The 19,089-nt window shown below is 42.2% G+C and overlaps 1 protein-coding gene across 2 annotated transcripts; it reads left to right on the forward strand.

The window, feature by feature from the left end:
- Positions 1-35: 35 nt before the first annotated feature.
- Positions 36-15,829, forward strand: mospd2 (motile sperm domain containing 2). Of its 2 annotated transcripts, none has more exons than XM_076747278.1 (15): positions 36-361; positions 458-515; positions 955-1,110; positions 2,331-2,417; positions 2,607-2,761; positions 4,071-4,131; positions 4,264-4,302; positions 4,406-4,530; positions 4,995-5,168; positions 9,531-9,649; positions 13,021-13,114; positions 13,335-13,431; positions 13,954-14,074; positions 14,232-14,334; positions 15,249-15,829. In XM_076747278.1, exons 1-15 carry the CDS (start codon positions 329-331, stop codon positions 15,402-15,404), a joined length of 1,578 nt encoding a protein of 525 aa, XP_076603393.1. In that variant the 5' UTR covers positions 36-328; the 3' UTR covers positions 15,405-15,829. The 2 variants fall into 2 exon arrangements, with proteins under 2 accessions (XP_076603393.1, XP_076603394.1); XM_076747279.1 differs by having other exon boundaries at positions 15,252-15,829.
- Positions 15,830-19,089: the final 3,260 nt, after the last annotated feature.

Genomic DNA, 19,089 nt, shown 5'->3' on the forward strand with positions numbered 1-19,089 from the left:
GTCAGCCGAAGTGCATTGTGGGTGTGAGTTGGTAAACAGTAGTGAGTTGACGACATCAAGCTAAAGTGATAAGCTCGCTAGTTGCACTTGAACGAATCAAGTGTGTGAATGAGGACACCTCTCTTGTGATCTTGAATACAAGTCAACACTCCCCCTGCTTTCAGGCCAAACAAACAAACAACACACGGAGAGGTGTGGCCACGGTTGGAACCAAAATGGCAACGACGGGACGTCAGTTTCGCACTTTGCACTGATTCATCTGGCTAAACGTTAGCTAACTAGCTAGCTCAACAAGGAAACAGAGAAGGAAACTCGGGGACAGTTGAATATGGCTGAAGTCGGACAATACGAAGGAGCGCAGGTATCGTGAACTACCGTTAGAAAGCGTCTGAGATATTTCACTATTTAGTCTGTTGAAACGAAGGACATGTCTAACCTGAACGAACTCTTTTGACAGGATATTGAGAAGAAAATCGAGGAGACAAGACAGAGATTTCAGAATGAGTTCCTTCAAGGTAACACAGTTATTGTGGATAAGCTGACATTGACTTGCTTTCTGAGCAACCACTTTCTGAGCAACCACTTTCTAATTGGTTACAGAGGCTTGCTCGAAATATCCTGTTATTGTAACTTAACTGTCTACTAGTTATAGTTAGCGGTTACTTTACTGTGTTATGTTGATTACATCATGGCCTAAATGCTCAGAGCCCAGATAAGCTCCAACAGAATAACTAGCTAACGTTAGGTCTGTATGGCCACATGTTAGTTTAGACTAATACAGTCTGTGGGTATGACATTATGGCCTCCAGGTGGGCTCTGTTTGAGTACACAGCACAACAGGATCTTTATGGTTTTAATAGCATAAAAATTCAGTCTGATCGAAAGTGAGACCTTGTGCCATATCTTTTTTTAATTTGACCGTCATGTGATTGAGCCTTTGGGTTATGTTTACAGAGTCAGCAGAAAAATATGACTCCAGAGATGTGGAGAGGCTTCAACGTGATGATGCTCTGGTGGAAGGCTACCTGACATGGAGACTGTTTGTTGTTGAGGATGCCTTGAAAATGATAGATGAAAGTCTTCAGTGGAGAAAAGAGCTTGGTCTGAACGGTAAGAAACCACGCCGAAGAGTTTGTAATGTGATACGCACAATTTCACAACACCTAAAAGTAAGGCTGGACAGCCTCCTTTTTGATACTAAATGGCTGCCAAAATAATATTTTTTTACATTGACAAAATGTATCATGTTTTTCTACAAAAACATCTTTTCATTTAACAAAAGATGCCAAAGTTCTCAAACAGGAAGACTTGTTAAAACAGAAGCAGTCCTCCAGGAGCTTTGCCCTAAATAAAATAGTGATTTAAATCATGAATTGCATGATCAGAGAGTAAGTAAACAAGATAATGAATCTGACCGTCATTAAATGTCAGCTTCTGGTACATTAGTCTTTTTGATAGTTGCAAAGAACTATTGAAGTTCAATATCCAGTCAACCTAAAAGTAGAACTGTTGACATTGTGATATTTCGATGTTTGCAAGCTTGCAACACAGATCAGTGGTTGTCTTTGTGCTGCTCTGGGATGAACCCAGACAGAGTGTCATTGTGTGTTAAACACACGTATCTCCATGCATAGGCTACCCCCGAGAACAATCCCCGCTGTTTCTGTTGTCTGAGGAATTTGACGTTACTGTTTGTTAGTCCTTAATCCAGCAAATTCAATTTGTCAAACAGCTGTTTTTAGGAAATCTGATTTATTCAAGTCATTAGGATCCAGGGGTCAAATATTTTTAGTTCTTTTATTCGTCTATTGACCAAAGCTGATGACAAGTGTGTTATTTTCTGTGAATTCAAGCAGTTTTCGGTTTTGGGGAAACTGGAATAAGTCCTGTAAAACTGTAGTTGTGGTAAGTGAAATACTTCCTCTTAGAACACTGGAGAATACAGATGTCCCGCCATGTTTCACCTACATGTATGTTTTATACATACATACATACATACCTACATCTATGTTTTATACATGTAGGTTCTTGAAGACCAGTTTCAGTGATGTTTGTGCTTATGGTGACTCATCTCCAGGAATAGAACGAATTGGCTTTGCTGAGTATGGACATGATGAAAATGATGGTTATGAAAAACAATGAACATTTTTAAATTTAAGGTATTTTCTGCCTTTTCAATAGTTAAATTAAGGATGGAAATAGTCTAGAATATTTGTAGAAACCTTACAGTCAACCATAGCCCTTTGCTTACAGTGCCATGTTCTGTATATATTGTAGATTATAACACATAACAGTTAACTGTGTAATTTGTGTCTGCTTGTGTTTTTCAGATCTCACTGAGAGCAGCATTCCCAGATGGATGTTTGAGACTGGCGCTGTCTACCTCCACGGCTATGACAAAGAGGGCAACAAACTCTGTACGTACCTGTTCTATGACAGACCTACTTAAAATAAACTCTATTATTATACATTCACAAATTAGCCTTTAACTGTTAGACAAAATATCTGTTCCATTAAAAGTGCTTATCCGTCGCTGAAATTCTACACACATACAAAACCTCTATCACTTAAAATCATCATTCTTATTTTCTGTTTATTGTTTTTAGTCTGGTTCAAAGTAAAGCTACACGTGAAGGATACAAAAACAATCTTGGACAAGAAGAAGTACGTTGCTTTCTGGCTGGAGCGGTACGCAAAGAAAGAACCTGGGATGCCACTCACTGTTGTGTTTGACATGGCAGAGTCTGGCCTCAGCAACATAGTAAGTCCATGATGATGGTGTTTCAAGGGAAACACTTCTTTTTTTTAATTTATGTGTCATGCTGTTATCCAAGTTTTAATTTATCTTAATGTCTTGTCGTTATGTCCTCCGTTCCTGAAAAAAAATTGCCTTCCTGTTAAATAAGCTTCACTCTTACATCAGAAAAACACCATTTTCTCGCTGTGACTGTCATTTAAATGCTGTTTAGTAGCCTCACATTTCTTGCCATTTGAGCTGTGGTCTTGCAGGGACTGGTGCTCTTCAGTGGTTTTTACACTTTGGAGATTAAAGTAACCTTTAAATCCCGTTGGTCAGTTCGAGTGGACTGTCTAATCCGCAAGACTCACTGTGTCGCATGCGTTAGCTCCTTGATGAAGCTCTCTGTCAGCGAGAGTATTTCATTGGCTGGGCCCTCTTCAGGAGAAATGGCTCAATTAAATACAAATAAACCAACACAAGCAAGGCATAAAGAATAAATAGCTGTGCAGCTCAAATATGAAACGAGTGGATTAGGAGATCAGTTTGGAAAGCAGCCTTATTGAGGCTTGTTGAACCACAGTACGAGCTCGAGCAAGGGTAGTCTGTATGATCTCATTAAGGCTCGGGAGTGAGTCTCCTGCATAGCAATGAGGCTTCTAGCCAATTATGGAGCCTTGCCAAGGTAGCAGGCCTGTATCTATTGACATATCAGCTGTTTGTTTGATGATCCTGATTAACATTAAGATGAATATTTATTCCTCAAAAATGTATAACACGGGGCAGAACTTTTCACCTGGATATGTGCTTTGTAGATGAGATTTAGAGTACGAATTTTATCTCTTAGCCATGATTAGATTTTCTATCAGTCGCAATCTAAAGCGTAACTTAATCACCAGTTTGAATCAGGAGCCCTTTATTATTTATTTGGAGAAAATGCATTTCAGTCTAAGCCATCTACTATGAACTCTTTTTTTTTTTTTTTTACTCGTTCTTAGGAAGATTGTGGCCTTGAAATGATAAAAATTGTGAGATCTAGGTGGTGCAATCAATGGTGACAAAACACCATATAACAGCACGTTGAAAACATGATGAAATCACATCTGCAAGTCTTTCTCACACGTACCATTTGAGAGGGATTGAGCGGTGGATTGTGTAGAGGAATTTATAATGAATTTTCCTTTTCTGATAAGTGGGTCACTGCAGATCTAGAGGTGGTTAAGAGTGAACAAACATTCTCCCTGCTGGAAATCCATAAAGCGTCTTTTATAGTTGAAGCCCTTTGTGTGGTTCCGCTTTTTATGTCCATTTTTTGTTTGACTTTGCCTTTCAGGACATGGAGTTTGTGAAATACGTTATCAATTGCTTCAAAGTATATTATCCAAAGTTTTTAGGTAAGTAATAAACTTTGTTATAAAAGCACAACAAACATTTATCCACATGTTATATTCATTCATTAATAGTAAACCTGTGGATTTTTGAACACAGTTCTCACTGACAAACTTTCTACTTTTGCATCATTTCAGCCAAAATGATCATTGTGGATATGCCTTGGATCATGAATGGTGAGAACTCCATACAAACTTGTATACTTTTATGTCTGTTGCTAACTCATCTAAATAAAATGTGATTACTGACATCTTGAGCATAAGCCTGTCTCTCTTTTAGCTGCATGGAAGATTGTCAAGTCATGGTTGGGTCCCGAGGCCATCAGCAAGCTCAAGTTTGCATCAAAATCTGAGATCCAGACATTCATAGACCCTGAGTACCTGCCACCTCACATGGGTGGAACGGTATGTTATTATGTCTTGCTTTATGTGTTATATTCCAAATTTCCAAACTAGCCTTATTAAATCAATGTCTGTCCGACGGTCGGATCATATTTTAATGATGATGCAGCCATTATGTTATGCAAGCTTTAATCATATGAAACAAATTCTGAATATATACCATTGTAAGAAATATATTTGCTATCCTGAGCAGTGTTTGCACTGTAGTCAAGTCGTTAATATTAGTAATGTGCAGTTTTTTGTGGTTGTTGACACTCCCCACACTGAAAGAGATGTTGATCAGGTTTGTCGGGTCACAGCTGTTGACAGCAACAGTAGCTAACAGAATTCCCCCTACATACGCCTGATTTTTATATTTATTTATCTGCAAATCATGGGACTTTCTAGGACATTCATACTGAACGTCTTTGATGACTGAATAATGAGCCATTTAAATTGATGTACACGCTTTTCTGGCTACATTCCAGGACCCCTTCAAGTACAGCTACCCACCTCTTCCTGATGACGATTTCCAAACGCCCATTTGTGACAACGGGCCTATTGTTAGCGAGGACGAGACGGAGAGCAAAGAGGGTGAAATGGAGAGCAAAGATGCACTTGAGTCCAGCTTCAACTCTGAGGTTGCGGCAAAGCCCAAAAAGGTACATTATCTTTCAGCTTTCTACATATGTAGTTAATATCAGGCCTTTCAGAATGTAGAAGTGCTAAAAAAAAACCCTTGACCCACATGAAAACATGTCTTCACCATTTCTTTTCCCTACAGTATAAGGCAGGACTGCTCCCTGTGTGTTGTGTAATTCTCCACTTTGGCAGGACTCAGTAGAAATATGCGGGGGTCTGTTAATTTGATCTCTTTGTCTATCTGAATATAGATGAGTAAGTGTTATATTTTTAAATAAAACTGGCATATAAATGTGTTAAAACTAATCTAGTTAGCAGGACCAGTGTTTCTGTTGTCATCAGTGTAGCTGCTGTCATGTGTAACATTAGCTGAGAGTGATTGAGTCATGATAAATTCAGATTTCTGGTGTTTCAGGCAGTGTTCACCTCTTACTGTGTAGATGTGACATTCAGCTACTCATCAGATGTTCTATGGTCACAGATTCCTCCAGTTTCTTCTTTCGCTCTCTTTCTTTAAGATGAGCCTGAGCTTACAGCATGTAATCAGACCACTCTGTGGGGACAACTGTGAATTAAGTGGCAAGTAATGGCCCGATTTGGACGACATTAAGCTCTTGCTCATTGTCTCAGTGAAGGTGACTCCTAATGTCTTTGGCCAACAAAGCCCCCGCATCACAGTCAGCACTCTGCTTCTCTCATCCTCTCAGCTCCTCGTATGATCCACAGAGGTTGTCAAGTCAGTTATTTAAGCTCTTCCCTGCTGTGGCTAGATTCCCGTTCCCGCCAAACGCCATCACTGACACGCCCCGCAGGCTTCATCTTGAATATGTCTACAGCCACCGTCAACATCCCTCTCACTGTGGTGTCACCAAATTTTACCTACTTGCAGTCCAGGTTGCAGCTTATGTCACATCACTCCCTACAGGACAATCCAGCCCTCGCTTCATAATCTATTTAGCTTCTTTTCAAGCTTGCAGCATGCAGAGAAAGCCTGCATGGAAATAGAAGGGGGGCATTAAATGAGGCCATCTCAGGATATGCCCGGCATCAGGGAATGACTATTGAAAACTTGTATGTATGTTGTAGTGATTTAATGTTGCAGCTGTTTATTTACAGATATCTTGTTGTTTTGCTGTCGCAGTAGGGAGCAGCAGACTTGGGCTTAACCTACTTTTGATGTGTGGACTAGGACATAACTGTGCTGTCGTTTATAGAAGCTGTTGAGAGGTTTTGCTGCCTATAAGACACAAACTATATCAGCCGGAGAGACGTAGCGGTGCTGCATCACCCGAAGCTGCTCCCATGAGCCTCCTAAGCCCCAACAAACAAATAGTGCTCCCATTGTTAATAAACACCACATTGGTCATGCACAACAGATTTAAATTTACAAAGCAGAGATATGCAAATCAGTCCATTGTTAGTCTCAGTAATCGACGGGCACGAGTTCGGGTTTGTTAACGTTCTTACTGTAAAATCTAAAAATTACATCACCTCACGTTCTTTGCGGCATACTTTTGGTGCGAGGGGCATGAACGTTCCCAGAGAAACTAACCCCACAGAAAGGGTCCGGAGCGACCGATTAGAGCGCTCGTGGCTTAGTTTCATCTCCAGGTACTAAAACCCCATAGCTTTGTTTTAACAAGCACTACAAGCCTCTGAGGTGTTGAATATCAAAACATTTGAGTCAGCGCTGTGGGAGAGGATGAGATACTCTTCAGGTTAGCCAGAGAAACTAGTTAAACAACTCTTTAGTGAGTTTATGTGTGGATATGTCTGACGTCAATCAAAATGCTCCCGAGGGAAATATCCAAGGTGAGAGGAGGGTGTTTTTTTTTTTTTTTTTAGAAATGCCAACCTTGAAGGGTGGATTGTTTAGTAATTCAAATGACTGTTAATTGATATTCATGTGACCTCTGGTACGATGAAGGTTACACACTAATTCTGAAGTTCACAAACTGTGCAAACCCCACCCTTTGGCCAAGAGCGCAATCATCCAAGGCTTTGCTGTTATACTGTAGGATGTTTGCCAAAAAAGGAGTATCTAAAACAAACACAGTATCAAGAAAGTCAAGGTTAAGAGAGAGAGAGGTGGTAAGATTTAATATGAGAGCTTAGGGGAATTATTTTGGAGTTGCAGTGTCTTCACTTTCTCTTGGTATGTTTTCAAATCTCCGGCACTCTGCTCGCACAGAGGGAACTCATTTCATCAGGCATTATGAATTAAACCTCATCTGTGGTCGCCTGTGCTGTGACTAGACCTGTGGCACTGTGTTAATAGACCAGCATGTGGGCTCTTCAAGGCCGTCTGAACACATTCCTTCCACGTCCAAATAAACAAACCCCCACCCTCCCCAAACTACCACCACCCATTCCAACTTGAATTCTTCTGGGTTCCAGGCAGCTCTGCGCTGACAACACGGCGGCTTCAGGAAGCTAATTGCCTTTCTCTCTGTTTTGAAACAAGGGCTGGAGGTGGTAAGGCAGTGTTAGGATCACACCCACACAAGGAGCTCACAGCCCGGAAGATTTCTACAGGCTGGGAAGGCAGGTGCACTCACGTGACTCCAAATTATCGTGAGTGCGCCTCCTTCACAGTCGACTGATGTCGTCACTCCCCTGGACATGTTCACCCCGTGACCTGTCCTGGACCTCACATTTCAATTTGACCCTCTAAATTGTACTGCACTGTTCAAAGACAACAACATTTCTGCCTTTGTTCTCAAGGGATGTAGGCTAAATGGTGTAGCCTACCTTTTGCACAATATCATGTAAACACTGAACCAAGCGAGACCCGTTTCACATTATGATCAGCTCCAACAGAACAGCTGGCACTGTCACTGCTGCCCGTTAAGAATTTTATCTTCGAAATTCAGATTTAAAACTACTAAATGTAATCACCATTTTGTTACCGCCGCCTAAGTTATTAACCTTTAGCACTACATCTTTAACCACGCTTGCTTTCGAGGGAACTTTTTTACAGAAACCTCCTGTGCCTTGTCCTCTAACATTGTCCTTTACCAGGTCTGTGACTCTGGAGACTGCTAGTTTAATACCTTGTTTTATGCCTTAATATGTACTGTATGATGAATAGGTACCTTTTCTAATGAGCATTTCACTAATTTTTCCATTTAGCATACTATAAAATCTTCAATGATTTCTTTGTCTGGGAATTTCATATTTTACACACAATGTGTAGAAATTGCGTTCTCTCATTTTAGATGCCTTTTATAATGATCTATTTATTTCTTTGTGCATGAATATTATAGTGTAAGTGGGAGGTTTTTTGCATTTGTTTCTTAAAATAAATTTATTTGGTTCTCTGTTACTCTATAGCAGAATTTTGTATGAGCATATGGCAAAAGCAGCGCCAATGCTATTCTCACCGAAACACTGTACTTTTAATTCTAAAACCTGTGTTCTAATCCTACAATTTCAAAGTTTCTTTTTTTTTTTTTTTATTAATGCCTGAGCATGTTTTGCTTTCTTCTAGTCACACTATTACCTAATTGTGTTGAGCTTGCTCTTTAAAATGACAAATAAATGGAGACATTTCATCAGCAGCTGATTATCTCTTGATGTCTTCATTGTGGCAGTTGCATGACAGTCGGCCGTTTAATTAAGATGACATGGTTTGTTGCTTATCGCAGCAAATGACACACTTCCCCTCTGACTCACAAATGTTCCCATCACATGCAGAGCCCACTCACCTTTGGCCCCTTCCCTCCTTTCCTCCCATGATATGCTCACTCTCACCATCTGTTTTTATAAAATATGTGGTGCCAGCAGCACTGTGAAAGCATCCATTTCCCCAAGTCACGTGCTTTATTTATAGTGTCCACAGACGCTTCACAATTTCTATCCTGTCAGCTGTTGTAGGGTCTTCTGATCTGTCTGCTGATGATTTGGGTCAAAGTTTGTGGATGTTTTGCTGAAGTGAAACTGTCCTTGAGTGATACTATGACTTCTGCTGTGGTTGATTTACTTTCGTTCAAGGTTCTTTGTTTTGTTAAGAGTCATGAGTTTGCGGGGAGGTTTTTGTCATGCCGCTCTCCAGTAGACTTGCTGCTTGTTGTTCCTTGTTGCTCATTTTGGAGCCAACTAGGAACAAGGGTCAAGAATCATCACAGGGGTTTCTCAGGAAAAGGAAAAAATACATTTTTCAAGGAAGATTCTATTTTGATAACGTAACACCTCGCCTTTATTTCACAAGAACCATTTATTAATCATGACAAATGAACGTCAGGAGCTTCATTAACTGATAGCATTCTCCACATGAAGGTCAAGGGTCAAACATTTCGCTTTCACAAAGGAGCCAGATAAGGGTCACATGATTATCAGTATTCTGAGTGTCTTTTCTAATTAAGTGGTCTTTGTTGTTTCAGGTGAATTTCCTGGAAGACAGCTTGAGGGCAGAGGACAATGATAAAGTAGACAGCAACACCAGGACCAGAGGAGCCAGGAAGCCACAGACCACCTTCAAAGGCCCTCTGCTGGATGTTAGGTAGGTCATCCTGCTCACACACCCCTCCACCGTGTCATCAGCCGATGAGTCTGTGCTTCACCTCCAGCTGATCGTGGTCACATTGCAGTTAGTTTAGTTTGTGTTTTGTTTACATGGATGTTTGCCAAATGGTGCATCACAGAAGTTTTTAGGAGCATGCAAATTTCCATTAGATGCTCTTTTTAGTCTTGCTAGCAGTGTCGCCCAGGCGATCGCAAGGAAATTCCAGAGGAGGTTCCAGAGAATGAGTCCCATTGCCTTGATATTTTTGGCTTTTAGTGAAATGTCTCTTGCATGGAATCCTTTGTTGCATCAATTGCCATGAAAGTTAGTACAGACAATGATGACCCCCCCCCCCCCCCCCCCCCCCCATCGGGATGAGTTGTAATAACTTTGGTGATCCCCTGACTCTTCATCTATCAGCACCATCAGGTCAAAATGTAGCATGTTGACATTAGCATCTAGCTCAAAGCACCACTGTGCCTGCTGTAAGCACAGCCTCACAGAGCCGCTACCATCGCTGTTGACTCCTCAGGTTGCCTTCACACCTGTAGTTTAGTTCATTTGGTCCCGACCAAGGGGGAGAGAAATGGCTGCCTTTTAAGTTCTGGTCCGGTTTGTGCTCACACTGGCTTTTTATAACAAAAAAGTAACTCATTGATTGGATGGTTTTGACTGTCATCTTGGGTCATTGTATTACTCAGAGTAATACTGTGTCACACACTTTGTAATGGACTGAAAGGTGGGTTGAGATATTTGCTCATGGTCCGCTAGCTGTCCCTTCTGTGTGCACACCAGTGACTGTAAATACAGATCGACGACGTGTCTCTGCTTCATCCCACGGCACAAAAGTGAGGGTATAATATCCCAGATATGGATGCTGCCGTCTTGCACTGGTGTCATTATGTTACCACCCCTTTTTCATAGCATCAAATAACTAATTTAAGTTCTAAGTCTTTTTGTTTGTTTGTTTGTTTTTTTGTATGCATCCCAGACTCTGTAACATGTAATCTTATTTTGAAGAAGGAGTCAATCAACAGTCTCTCCAGAATAACTCTTCCACCTTTTAATGAATTCCCAAAGTACGCAGAAGAGGCTGCGTTTCGCCATGGTTACCAAATGATTTGCATAAAGACAGTTCACGACCTGTATCTAACAAGTGTTGTTTGTGTACGCATTGCAGTCCAGACCAAATGTACATTCACTTGCCAGTTTATTAGGTACAGCTAACTAAAACAACAAAACCTCAACATTATAACATACACGTAGGTAAGATGTTGTATTACTGCATAATGTTTTAGCTTGGTGTACCTAGCAAAGTGGCAAATGAGTCTATGTGTATTCAGGAGCCATATGCATAAAGACAGACTATAATTGCCATGTAATATTGACAGAAATGTTCTCCGCCTATTGGCTGAAGGCCTGAAGTCATTATTGATGTGTTTGTGCCTTCACAGCCCAATTGATCTGGTCACATGTGGGCAGGAATTAAGGATACTACCAATCAATTGTTCAGTGAGAGACAGTGGTCAATGATCAATTGAACTTTAAGAAAGGAGCACGCGTCACCTCTTGCACGTGTCATCAAACATGTTTTAATTGAGCGTTCATTGAATTGCAAAGGTGGTATCGACTTCAAATGTGGTGCACGGCAATAACACAATGCTCTGGTTGGTCCTCCAGTGAAGACTTGCATACGCACACTATATGATATTAGCCCTCATTTTCATGAATAATGTCCGTTGAGTTCTGTTTTTTGCAGAGAAATGGCTTTGATGTGAGGATTTTGACAGCTCTGGGCTGTGAATTATAGTGATAAACAGATTTAAATGAGCCTTAAATGCAATTATGTTTCTGAGCTGTGTTAGCCTTAATTCGAGGCTGTGGGCTTTAGAGAGGAGTAGGGGGCTTTGATCTTGTGTTTGCCAAAGGTTTTCCAGAGCCTGAAGACTCACTCTGAGCTCCAGCGGGCGGCAGACTCTACAGCTGTTTTACTGGGGAGAAGAGCACATGAAGGCATGAAAAAGAAAAAACTATATCTTTGTTCTTAGCAGTTTTAGTCCATGAAACATAGCCAAGCTGCATCAACGGGAAGCTTTATACATATGAAGCAAATATTCTAATCCATTTGCTAGCTTCTTCTTGGCAAAGTTAAAGTCCCCAATGAAGTAAGTGTTCAGTGTTCACTGAGGCTGAATTCATCAAATCACGTACTATTTATAGCCAAGTTAGACTGTTGCGAACTTGGCGAGAAGAGCACAAAAACAGCGAGCGTCAGAGAACGAGGCGAAGTGCCTCATCCCTAGATTTCAGTCCACAGATTCGCTCGGACTCTAGAGTTCACAGCTTTGATGCGTGACCAGAGCCCTGTCCTGCTTAAAGTCCGGCTGAAATTAAACGTGTTCTCCAAAATCAGAAACCAAAAGAGATAAATTTAAGTTTTTTACTTTTTTTGCATTAATTTGTGAGAACACAGTTAGCTCTCCAACCACATAGACGGACATCTTGCTTCACTACAGCATATCTGCAGGAGTAACATCAGCTGTCTATCATGTTCCGACGGTCACGCTAACAACATCCTGTTTCACAACACAAAAGCCACAGACTTTGAACGACAACCCACATTAGCTTTTCCGCTAAAGCCTCCTTCTTATCTGACTTACAAACATGAACACGTCTTGTCCTGCACCGTAACTTGTTGAAATAAGCCACCAAACAAACATTCACGGGGGGAGAAGTGCGCTGCTCACGTCAGTTTGCAGTCTAGATAGCTAATTAGCTAGCTGGTCAGCTGCAGCACATTAAACGGCGAGCAAACACACCTGCAAATGTCACTCCAGCCCATTTAGATGCTGGTGCTGTTGGCACTAACAACACACTGTGTGCCCATGACTACAGCGCATGTTTTGTTTCCTCTATCTCTCCTTCCCCTGCCACTTGATTGATTTTTGACCATATCTCGATTGTACGTGCTAGACAGAAATCCTGTATTTGAGAAGTGTGCTTTTAATTTTCCGATGTAAAATACTGCTGCTGTATCCTTCAGGAAAGACCTAAGCTGAAGCAGATAATTGGTGATGGAAGGTGGTGGCAGGACAAGCTAAAAGTCCCAGGATAATGGTGACGCACAGACGGCGAGGCATGGGAATTGAAGCAGCCCAGTCTGTGTTAATAAGACACATAAGAAAGAAACAACAAAGCATTCTGGGAAACAAAGGGAAACTCCCTTTGACAAATAGACACTTTATAGCACAAAATCCTTCTATTTTTAAGACCAGAGCTTCTGGTTTCCACACAGACGGCTTTCTCATGTAGTTCCTGTTTCACAGTGTGTGTTTTTTTTCTTTCTCTCTCTCTCTCTCTCCTTGTAGCCCTGCAGAGGAGCTCAGCTTTGGTTCTGGGGAGACAGAGAAAAAAAGCCTCATTATTCTGAGCAATGTAACAAAAAATCAAGTGGCCTTCAAGGTGAGTGTGAAGGCGCACACATGCTTGCGTGCGGCGTGTGTTTCACACGATGTGCGGATTTGCTGATTTTTGCTGTTATATCATTAAGTGAATGTAGACCATTTGCCAGACAAAAGAAGCATTTTGAATATGTCAACATGAGCTACTGGAAATTATGGTGGCCCTTTTCCCCTATTTTCTGACTTTTCATAGTCTAACAAGGCCTCTGGTGTCTCCACAGGTGCGGACCACAGCACCTGAGAAGTACAGAGTGAAGCCCAGTAGCAGCCACTGTGAACCAGGAGCTTCCATAGACATAGTGGTGTCCTTACATGGAGGTACTGCACTTTTGCTCTGCACTCTACTCTACTCACAGCACATGAAGTGTTGAACTTCAGAATAATCAAACGGTTCAGTCTCTTACCTTCCCAAAGTGCCGGAAACCACTTTTCTTTGGCTGACATACATATTTCAGGAGTGATGAAAGAATCATCTCCCCCAAACAAACCATCAGACAACTGACAGTGCTGTGCGAGTTAACCATTTTGTGGCCTTCAAAGTGCTTAAATGTCAGCTGTAGGTTACGGTGTGCTGCATATAACTCAGAGGAATCAGCACTGCCTATTTCAGGGTAGCTTTTTTTCTGTCTGGCTTTTATGCCGTGGTGTTTTTTGTTTTTTTTAAATACAGTCATGTCTAGCACTAAATGTTCTGAACATAGTGTGTGTGTCGTCCTACTTCTGTTTTTATGTAATGAGACTCATATCAATATTTTCACATAGAAGTCCATCAAGGATTTAAGACCCACAAACAGCAACATTGCACTGACTTGCTTGAACTGTTTTGCTGTCTTTGTGCAGGTTCTCAAGCCTCTCCACAGGACAGATTTTTGGTCATGGCCGCCGAGATGGATAATGCCGGATCACAAGAACTTGCGCAGTTCTGGAAAGAAGTGCCGAAAGCTAAGGTCATGGAACACAGGTGAGCGTCTGTGCACGTCAGTCAGTATGTGAAATGATTTGCACGCTCTTGGTGATGATCTGTTGCCACGCCGTTGTCATTACAGTTGTTAGAGGAGACACGTAGGCTGCACATCACCCTGATGGCCTCTGCTCATTAGGTTGTGACTTTTCCACAGATTGCGCTGTCATGTTCTGGAGAGCGTTAAACCCGCAGTGAGTCTTCTCAGGGACAGCCCCGTGGAGACGGGGGCCGGCGGGCAGCAGGAACTAAACACAGCGGTGAGATGACATTTTTTGTGTTTTTACTGCGTATTCCAAAACTGAACACTCAGGCACTGGGTGATAACTTTAGCTTCATATGATTGATTATAACATGTAGTTTGAGTGTAAGAACAGCTTCAGGTTTTTTTACACTCTTATTTCTGTGTATTAACTATGGAGCTGGAGCAGGGATGCAGTCAGACTGCCTGGCTACAGTTTTAAAAAATACACTTTTCAGCACTTCTTAATGTAAAAATCAGTGTGTGTTTTTTGGTGATGTGCTGTAACTGTTTCTTGATGAACAATAGTTTAAGCACCCGCTCAGCACTTCAGTGTCACCTCTGTGCTGATTGCCTCACGACCACATGACGATAAGACTCTGCACTCCATTGTTTTTCACCAGGAACTAGGTTTAGCACTTATCTCTCCTTAAAATCACAAATTCTTGTTTTTGCATTCCTGAAATGCAGCAAGAAAACACATTTCTAGAGGTGCTGATAGGCAGAAAGCCAGGCCGGTCGTTTCCCCTTACCTTTAGTCTGTATGTTAAGAAAAGCTAACTGCCTCCCTGCTCCAGCTCCATACTTAACACATAGAAGTGAGAGTGGCATCAATCTTCTCCTGCACTGCAAGTCAGACATGTGGGAGAAATTTGTGGTGATCAGAGACTGTGAGAGTAACAGCAGCAGCTTTGCGGCTTAATTGTGGGTAAGGGGTCGGTTTCCGTACTGACCTCTGTGGGTGTGGGCGGCTGCGTGCAGCACCGTCTCATCTAACTCTTAGCAAGAAACCGAATAAGCGTAATTTTCAAAATGTCAAGCTCCTTTAAATCACTGTACATCTCTGAGAGCCTGATTATTGTTCCTTTGATTCATTATGTTTAGATCGACAAAGCAGGTCAGTGAACACATTTTTTTTTTTTTTTATCACAGCAGCTCATGCGAATGATGGCCTGCAACTCCCGGCTGGAGCAGAAGCTGAACACGTGTCTGTGGCTGCAGAAGGTTCTCACCTTGCTGGTGCTGGTCCTGGTGGTGCTGAACCTGCTGTGTCTCTTCCTGCTGGGGACTTCCCAGCAGCCATCCTGACCTGCCACAGCTCCTTCCGCCTGCATCTGCGGACCACCAGACACACAGACGGTTCCAGCAGAGCCACAGTCAACCACCTGAGGGATGGGGTGTGGGGGGGTCGTCCTGAACTCACCCCTCCCCTCCCCCGCCCTTCTCACAGGCTGCTGTCATGGCGGTGAGGTGGCTGACTTTAGAGACACGTGAGTTGTTGAGGACTTAACTGTAGGAAGAGATCGTACTTGTCTCTTTTCAGGCATTTGAGAGTAAAGACAACAGAGACATTTTTAACAATGACGCATCAAATCAATAACGTTATTTTTTAAGACTGATCATGGAAAAATAAAAGTGTATTTATTGTAGATGTCAGTTATTTTTGGGATCGTGTAATTTTTTTATATTGTATAAATCTACAGAATTTAAAATAAACATCTTTTGTCAATTTACATGATTGTGTTGAATATTATTGTGCTTTTCCTACTTGTACATTCAGGTCAGGCGGAGATAAAAGCGCATCTCCCCCTGCCCTCATCCTGAGATGTAGACGTTTCTGTTACTCAGCAGCCCTGTTATGCATAAGCATTCACACTTTAATAAACCTTCATTAGTACAGAGGTGTCTAATTGAAAACACTGCGGTGCCTGACCTCACTAAAACCTCTGAACACTCAGACCAAGGAGCCACAGGAGATCTCGGTCTCCACTATCTCTCCTATTTGTTTTAATTACCCCGACACCGGCAAACTAAAAATACCAAAGCAATTACTGGCAAGTACAAGGACGTGGCACAACCCACTTGTAGCTATGTAGCGAGCACTGATATCTATAACAAGATCCAGCTCGGAGCAATCAGGACGTGAGCCGTCGCACACGGAACGATCGCAACTGGGTTATTAGATGTGTGCACACAGGGTTCGTCTTGCATCAACATTAGCAGCTCGTCCGCAGGAGGTGGCGGCTGCTCGCATGCGAGGGGGATGATTAGAGCGACTCAGGCAATAACGAGTAAACTAATCCTGCGTTGATTATAAACACTGGGCCGATTTGGTCGCCACAAAATGTTTATTCCCTGCAGATTGCATTGTGCTGCTCATCTTGCAACTCGCTCCATTTTTGCCGTAACCCTTCGTATGGCTCCACCTGCGTGGAGAACCCTCTCCATTAATAGCTGTTTGTGGGAGGTTTTAAGCGAGCGTGTGCGCTGGGTGTAAAACTTGCATTACGCGCTTCCACTTTGCGCCGTTTTGGGTGGAAAGTGCCTAATGCACTAAAGAAAAGGGATGGGGGTTAATGGAGCGATTACCTCTAGAGAATAAAAGTAAAAGCTTTGGTATCACACATAGGTGGGTTGATTTTAAGTGCATCTAAGTGGCGCACAGTACCTGACTGAAGCGGGGAAGTCGTTCAGGTGCTCTGCTGTGAGGCTGTGCAAAACGCGCCAGCGCCACCAGTGACGCCAACACGGCTGTGGTAGTGGAACATCATTTGGGCGGTCATTCGACACTGATTACCAGACAGACACGTCTCACCAGATCGTCTATATTTCACTCATTACAGGCGGTGGATGCTGTGTGTGAGCGTGTCCTCCACAGTATTGATTTAACATTAAACACAGTTCAATCGAAACCCGGTTCAATGTGCGGCAAGGGGCAAACTGGGACGGCGGGATTAATGAGTGCTGCATGTAATAATGGTGTGGGTGAGCTGAGCAACTGTTGCTCTTGTCACCATGGAGAGGATGTTGATGCTGAAGTCCTTCGCCACACACTGCCTTTTTCATCATCTCTGTAAATAACCTAGTGAAATCAAAGCTAATAATATGCTCGGTCTCCACTGTTTCTCCAGCCTTTCTATCTATCTGAAACGTGTTTTCTGCTGCCCCTCCTGGGGTCTGTCAGCCCCACTTATTGGCTGTATGCACAGACACAAACACGGGTCAGAGGTCAGCGAGCCCTTGGAGAGCTTTGAGTGAGGGCGGTGACAGCTGACAGACTGCGAGGAGCTTTGGAAACGTTGCCGAAGATGCCTCGCTCACACTCCATTTATGCGGCTCGTGTGGAAAAAACTATTGAGAGAATCAAGAAGAAGCGATGGATCTATTTTGCATTGCATGTTGCCGCTTCAGGCAGTGGATAAACAGATGATTACCATGAAATCAGCTGGCAAATCGTAAAAACTAGATTAGGGCAATGGAAAGAACTCAGTGACCTAAATAAGACATGAATTTTTGGTTTCTGTCATCTGACTGAATGGGAATAAAGATGTATAGATAAGTGCTCCATCTATGCTGCAGTGCCCTCTCTCAGGTTATTATGGTAAGTAATAAGGCAGGGTGGGAACCACACATGCAGATAGCATCCATTCACGTTGTCTCTCACATAGACCCTCGTCAGACCAAAGTACAGATTTCCACTGGTCTAACGTCTACTCCGTGCTTCTCGGCGCAAACATCTCCCTTCTTGTTGTTTTTCTCCTTCATTTGCGGTTTCTCTTCAGCAGTTTGACCATGAAGGCCTGATTCACTCAGTCTCCTCCCGGCGGTTGATGAGAGATGTGTCTGCTTCTTGAACTCTGTGAACCATTTATGAGTGCTTTAATCTGAGGTGCTGTTTATTGGTGATATCTGAGGTCGCTAACTGGAATGAACTTGGTCCTTTTTTTCCTGGGCGGCTCCTCATGAGAGCCAGTTTCATCACAGTGTTTGATGGTTTTTGAGATTCAGCAATTCTTGCCATAGTATGGATTACTACAGTAGTCGGATAGGACTATTTACTGCAGTACAGCACAACTGATGGCCTCAAATGTATTAAGAAGGCAATTTATTCCACTAATTAACTTTTGGTGGTTCTGGTACTGTGCATGGTATCTCAACACGCCCTGTGTATAAGCACAAACAGCGTTAGATTCCTTGTTTTAATGGTGAGTTCAAAAACAGGACAGATTTTACAGGCACGTCTCCTCACACCATACATGCATGTCTGCAGGCAAATTATACAACGATGCATGTATTTAATAATGCTTCTTTGTTGCTTTTCAATCAAAAGGAACACATTCTCAGCGGCTCAACTCTCTGGTGGTTTGTGTGCACTGGATGCTGACTCATGCTTATCTAGACTCTAGACCATGCTTGAAATCACTGGAAAATGTAACAACCGTTCAGCTACATATGACAGATAAAACACAAAGGCCCCCTGATCTACTTCCCATCCAGTCTGAATTATCTGAGGGCTTTAAATTGAAATAATCAAGAAATTGTGCGTCATGTAGTCAGAGGAGTTATAGTGTAGAAAACCACATTTGCGTAATTGATCATGTCAGGGTAATCCAGCTCCTCTGCTGACATGTATTCAGCTTGTTTTCACTGTCAGGGACTCTTTGTACTGGCTAAACTGGAGCTGGCTTATCTGTCATCAGCTGATCTGGAATTTTTTTTTTTGCTCCCTTTTGGACAAATTTTACTGTGTGAACTGCAAAGATCAAAGACGCTAAATAATCTCCAGGCGCTCTGCAGGGACGGCATGAAGATTTGGTCTGAAAGTATGTGTTAATGTACTGAAGGTCTAAAAAGAAAAAATCTCAACACAGCAGCATCAAAAAAAGAAAAAAAAATCGCCCTAACAAAAAATATGAGGTTCGCTAAAGGTGGAGCCTTGTGTAATTAAAAAAAAAAAAGTTATTTCAATATGTTTCTTTATTTAACATCCCTT

The sequence above is a fragment of the Chaetodon auriga genome, chromosome 13 (assembly GCF_051107435.1).
Source record: "Chaetodon auriga isolate fChaAug3 chromosome 13, fChaAug3.hap1, whole genome shotgun sequence".
Classification (NCBI taxonomy): domain Eukaryota; kingdom Metazoa; phylum Chordata; class Actinopteri; order Chaetodontiformes; family Chaetodontidae; genus Chaetodon; species Chaetodon auriga.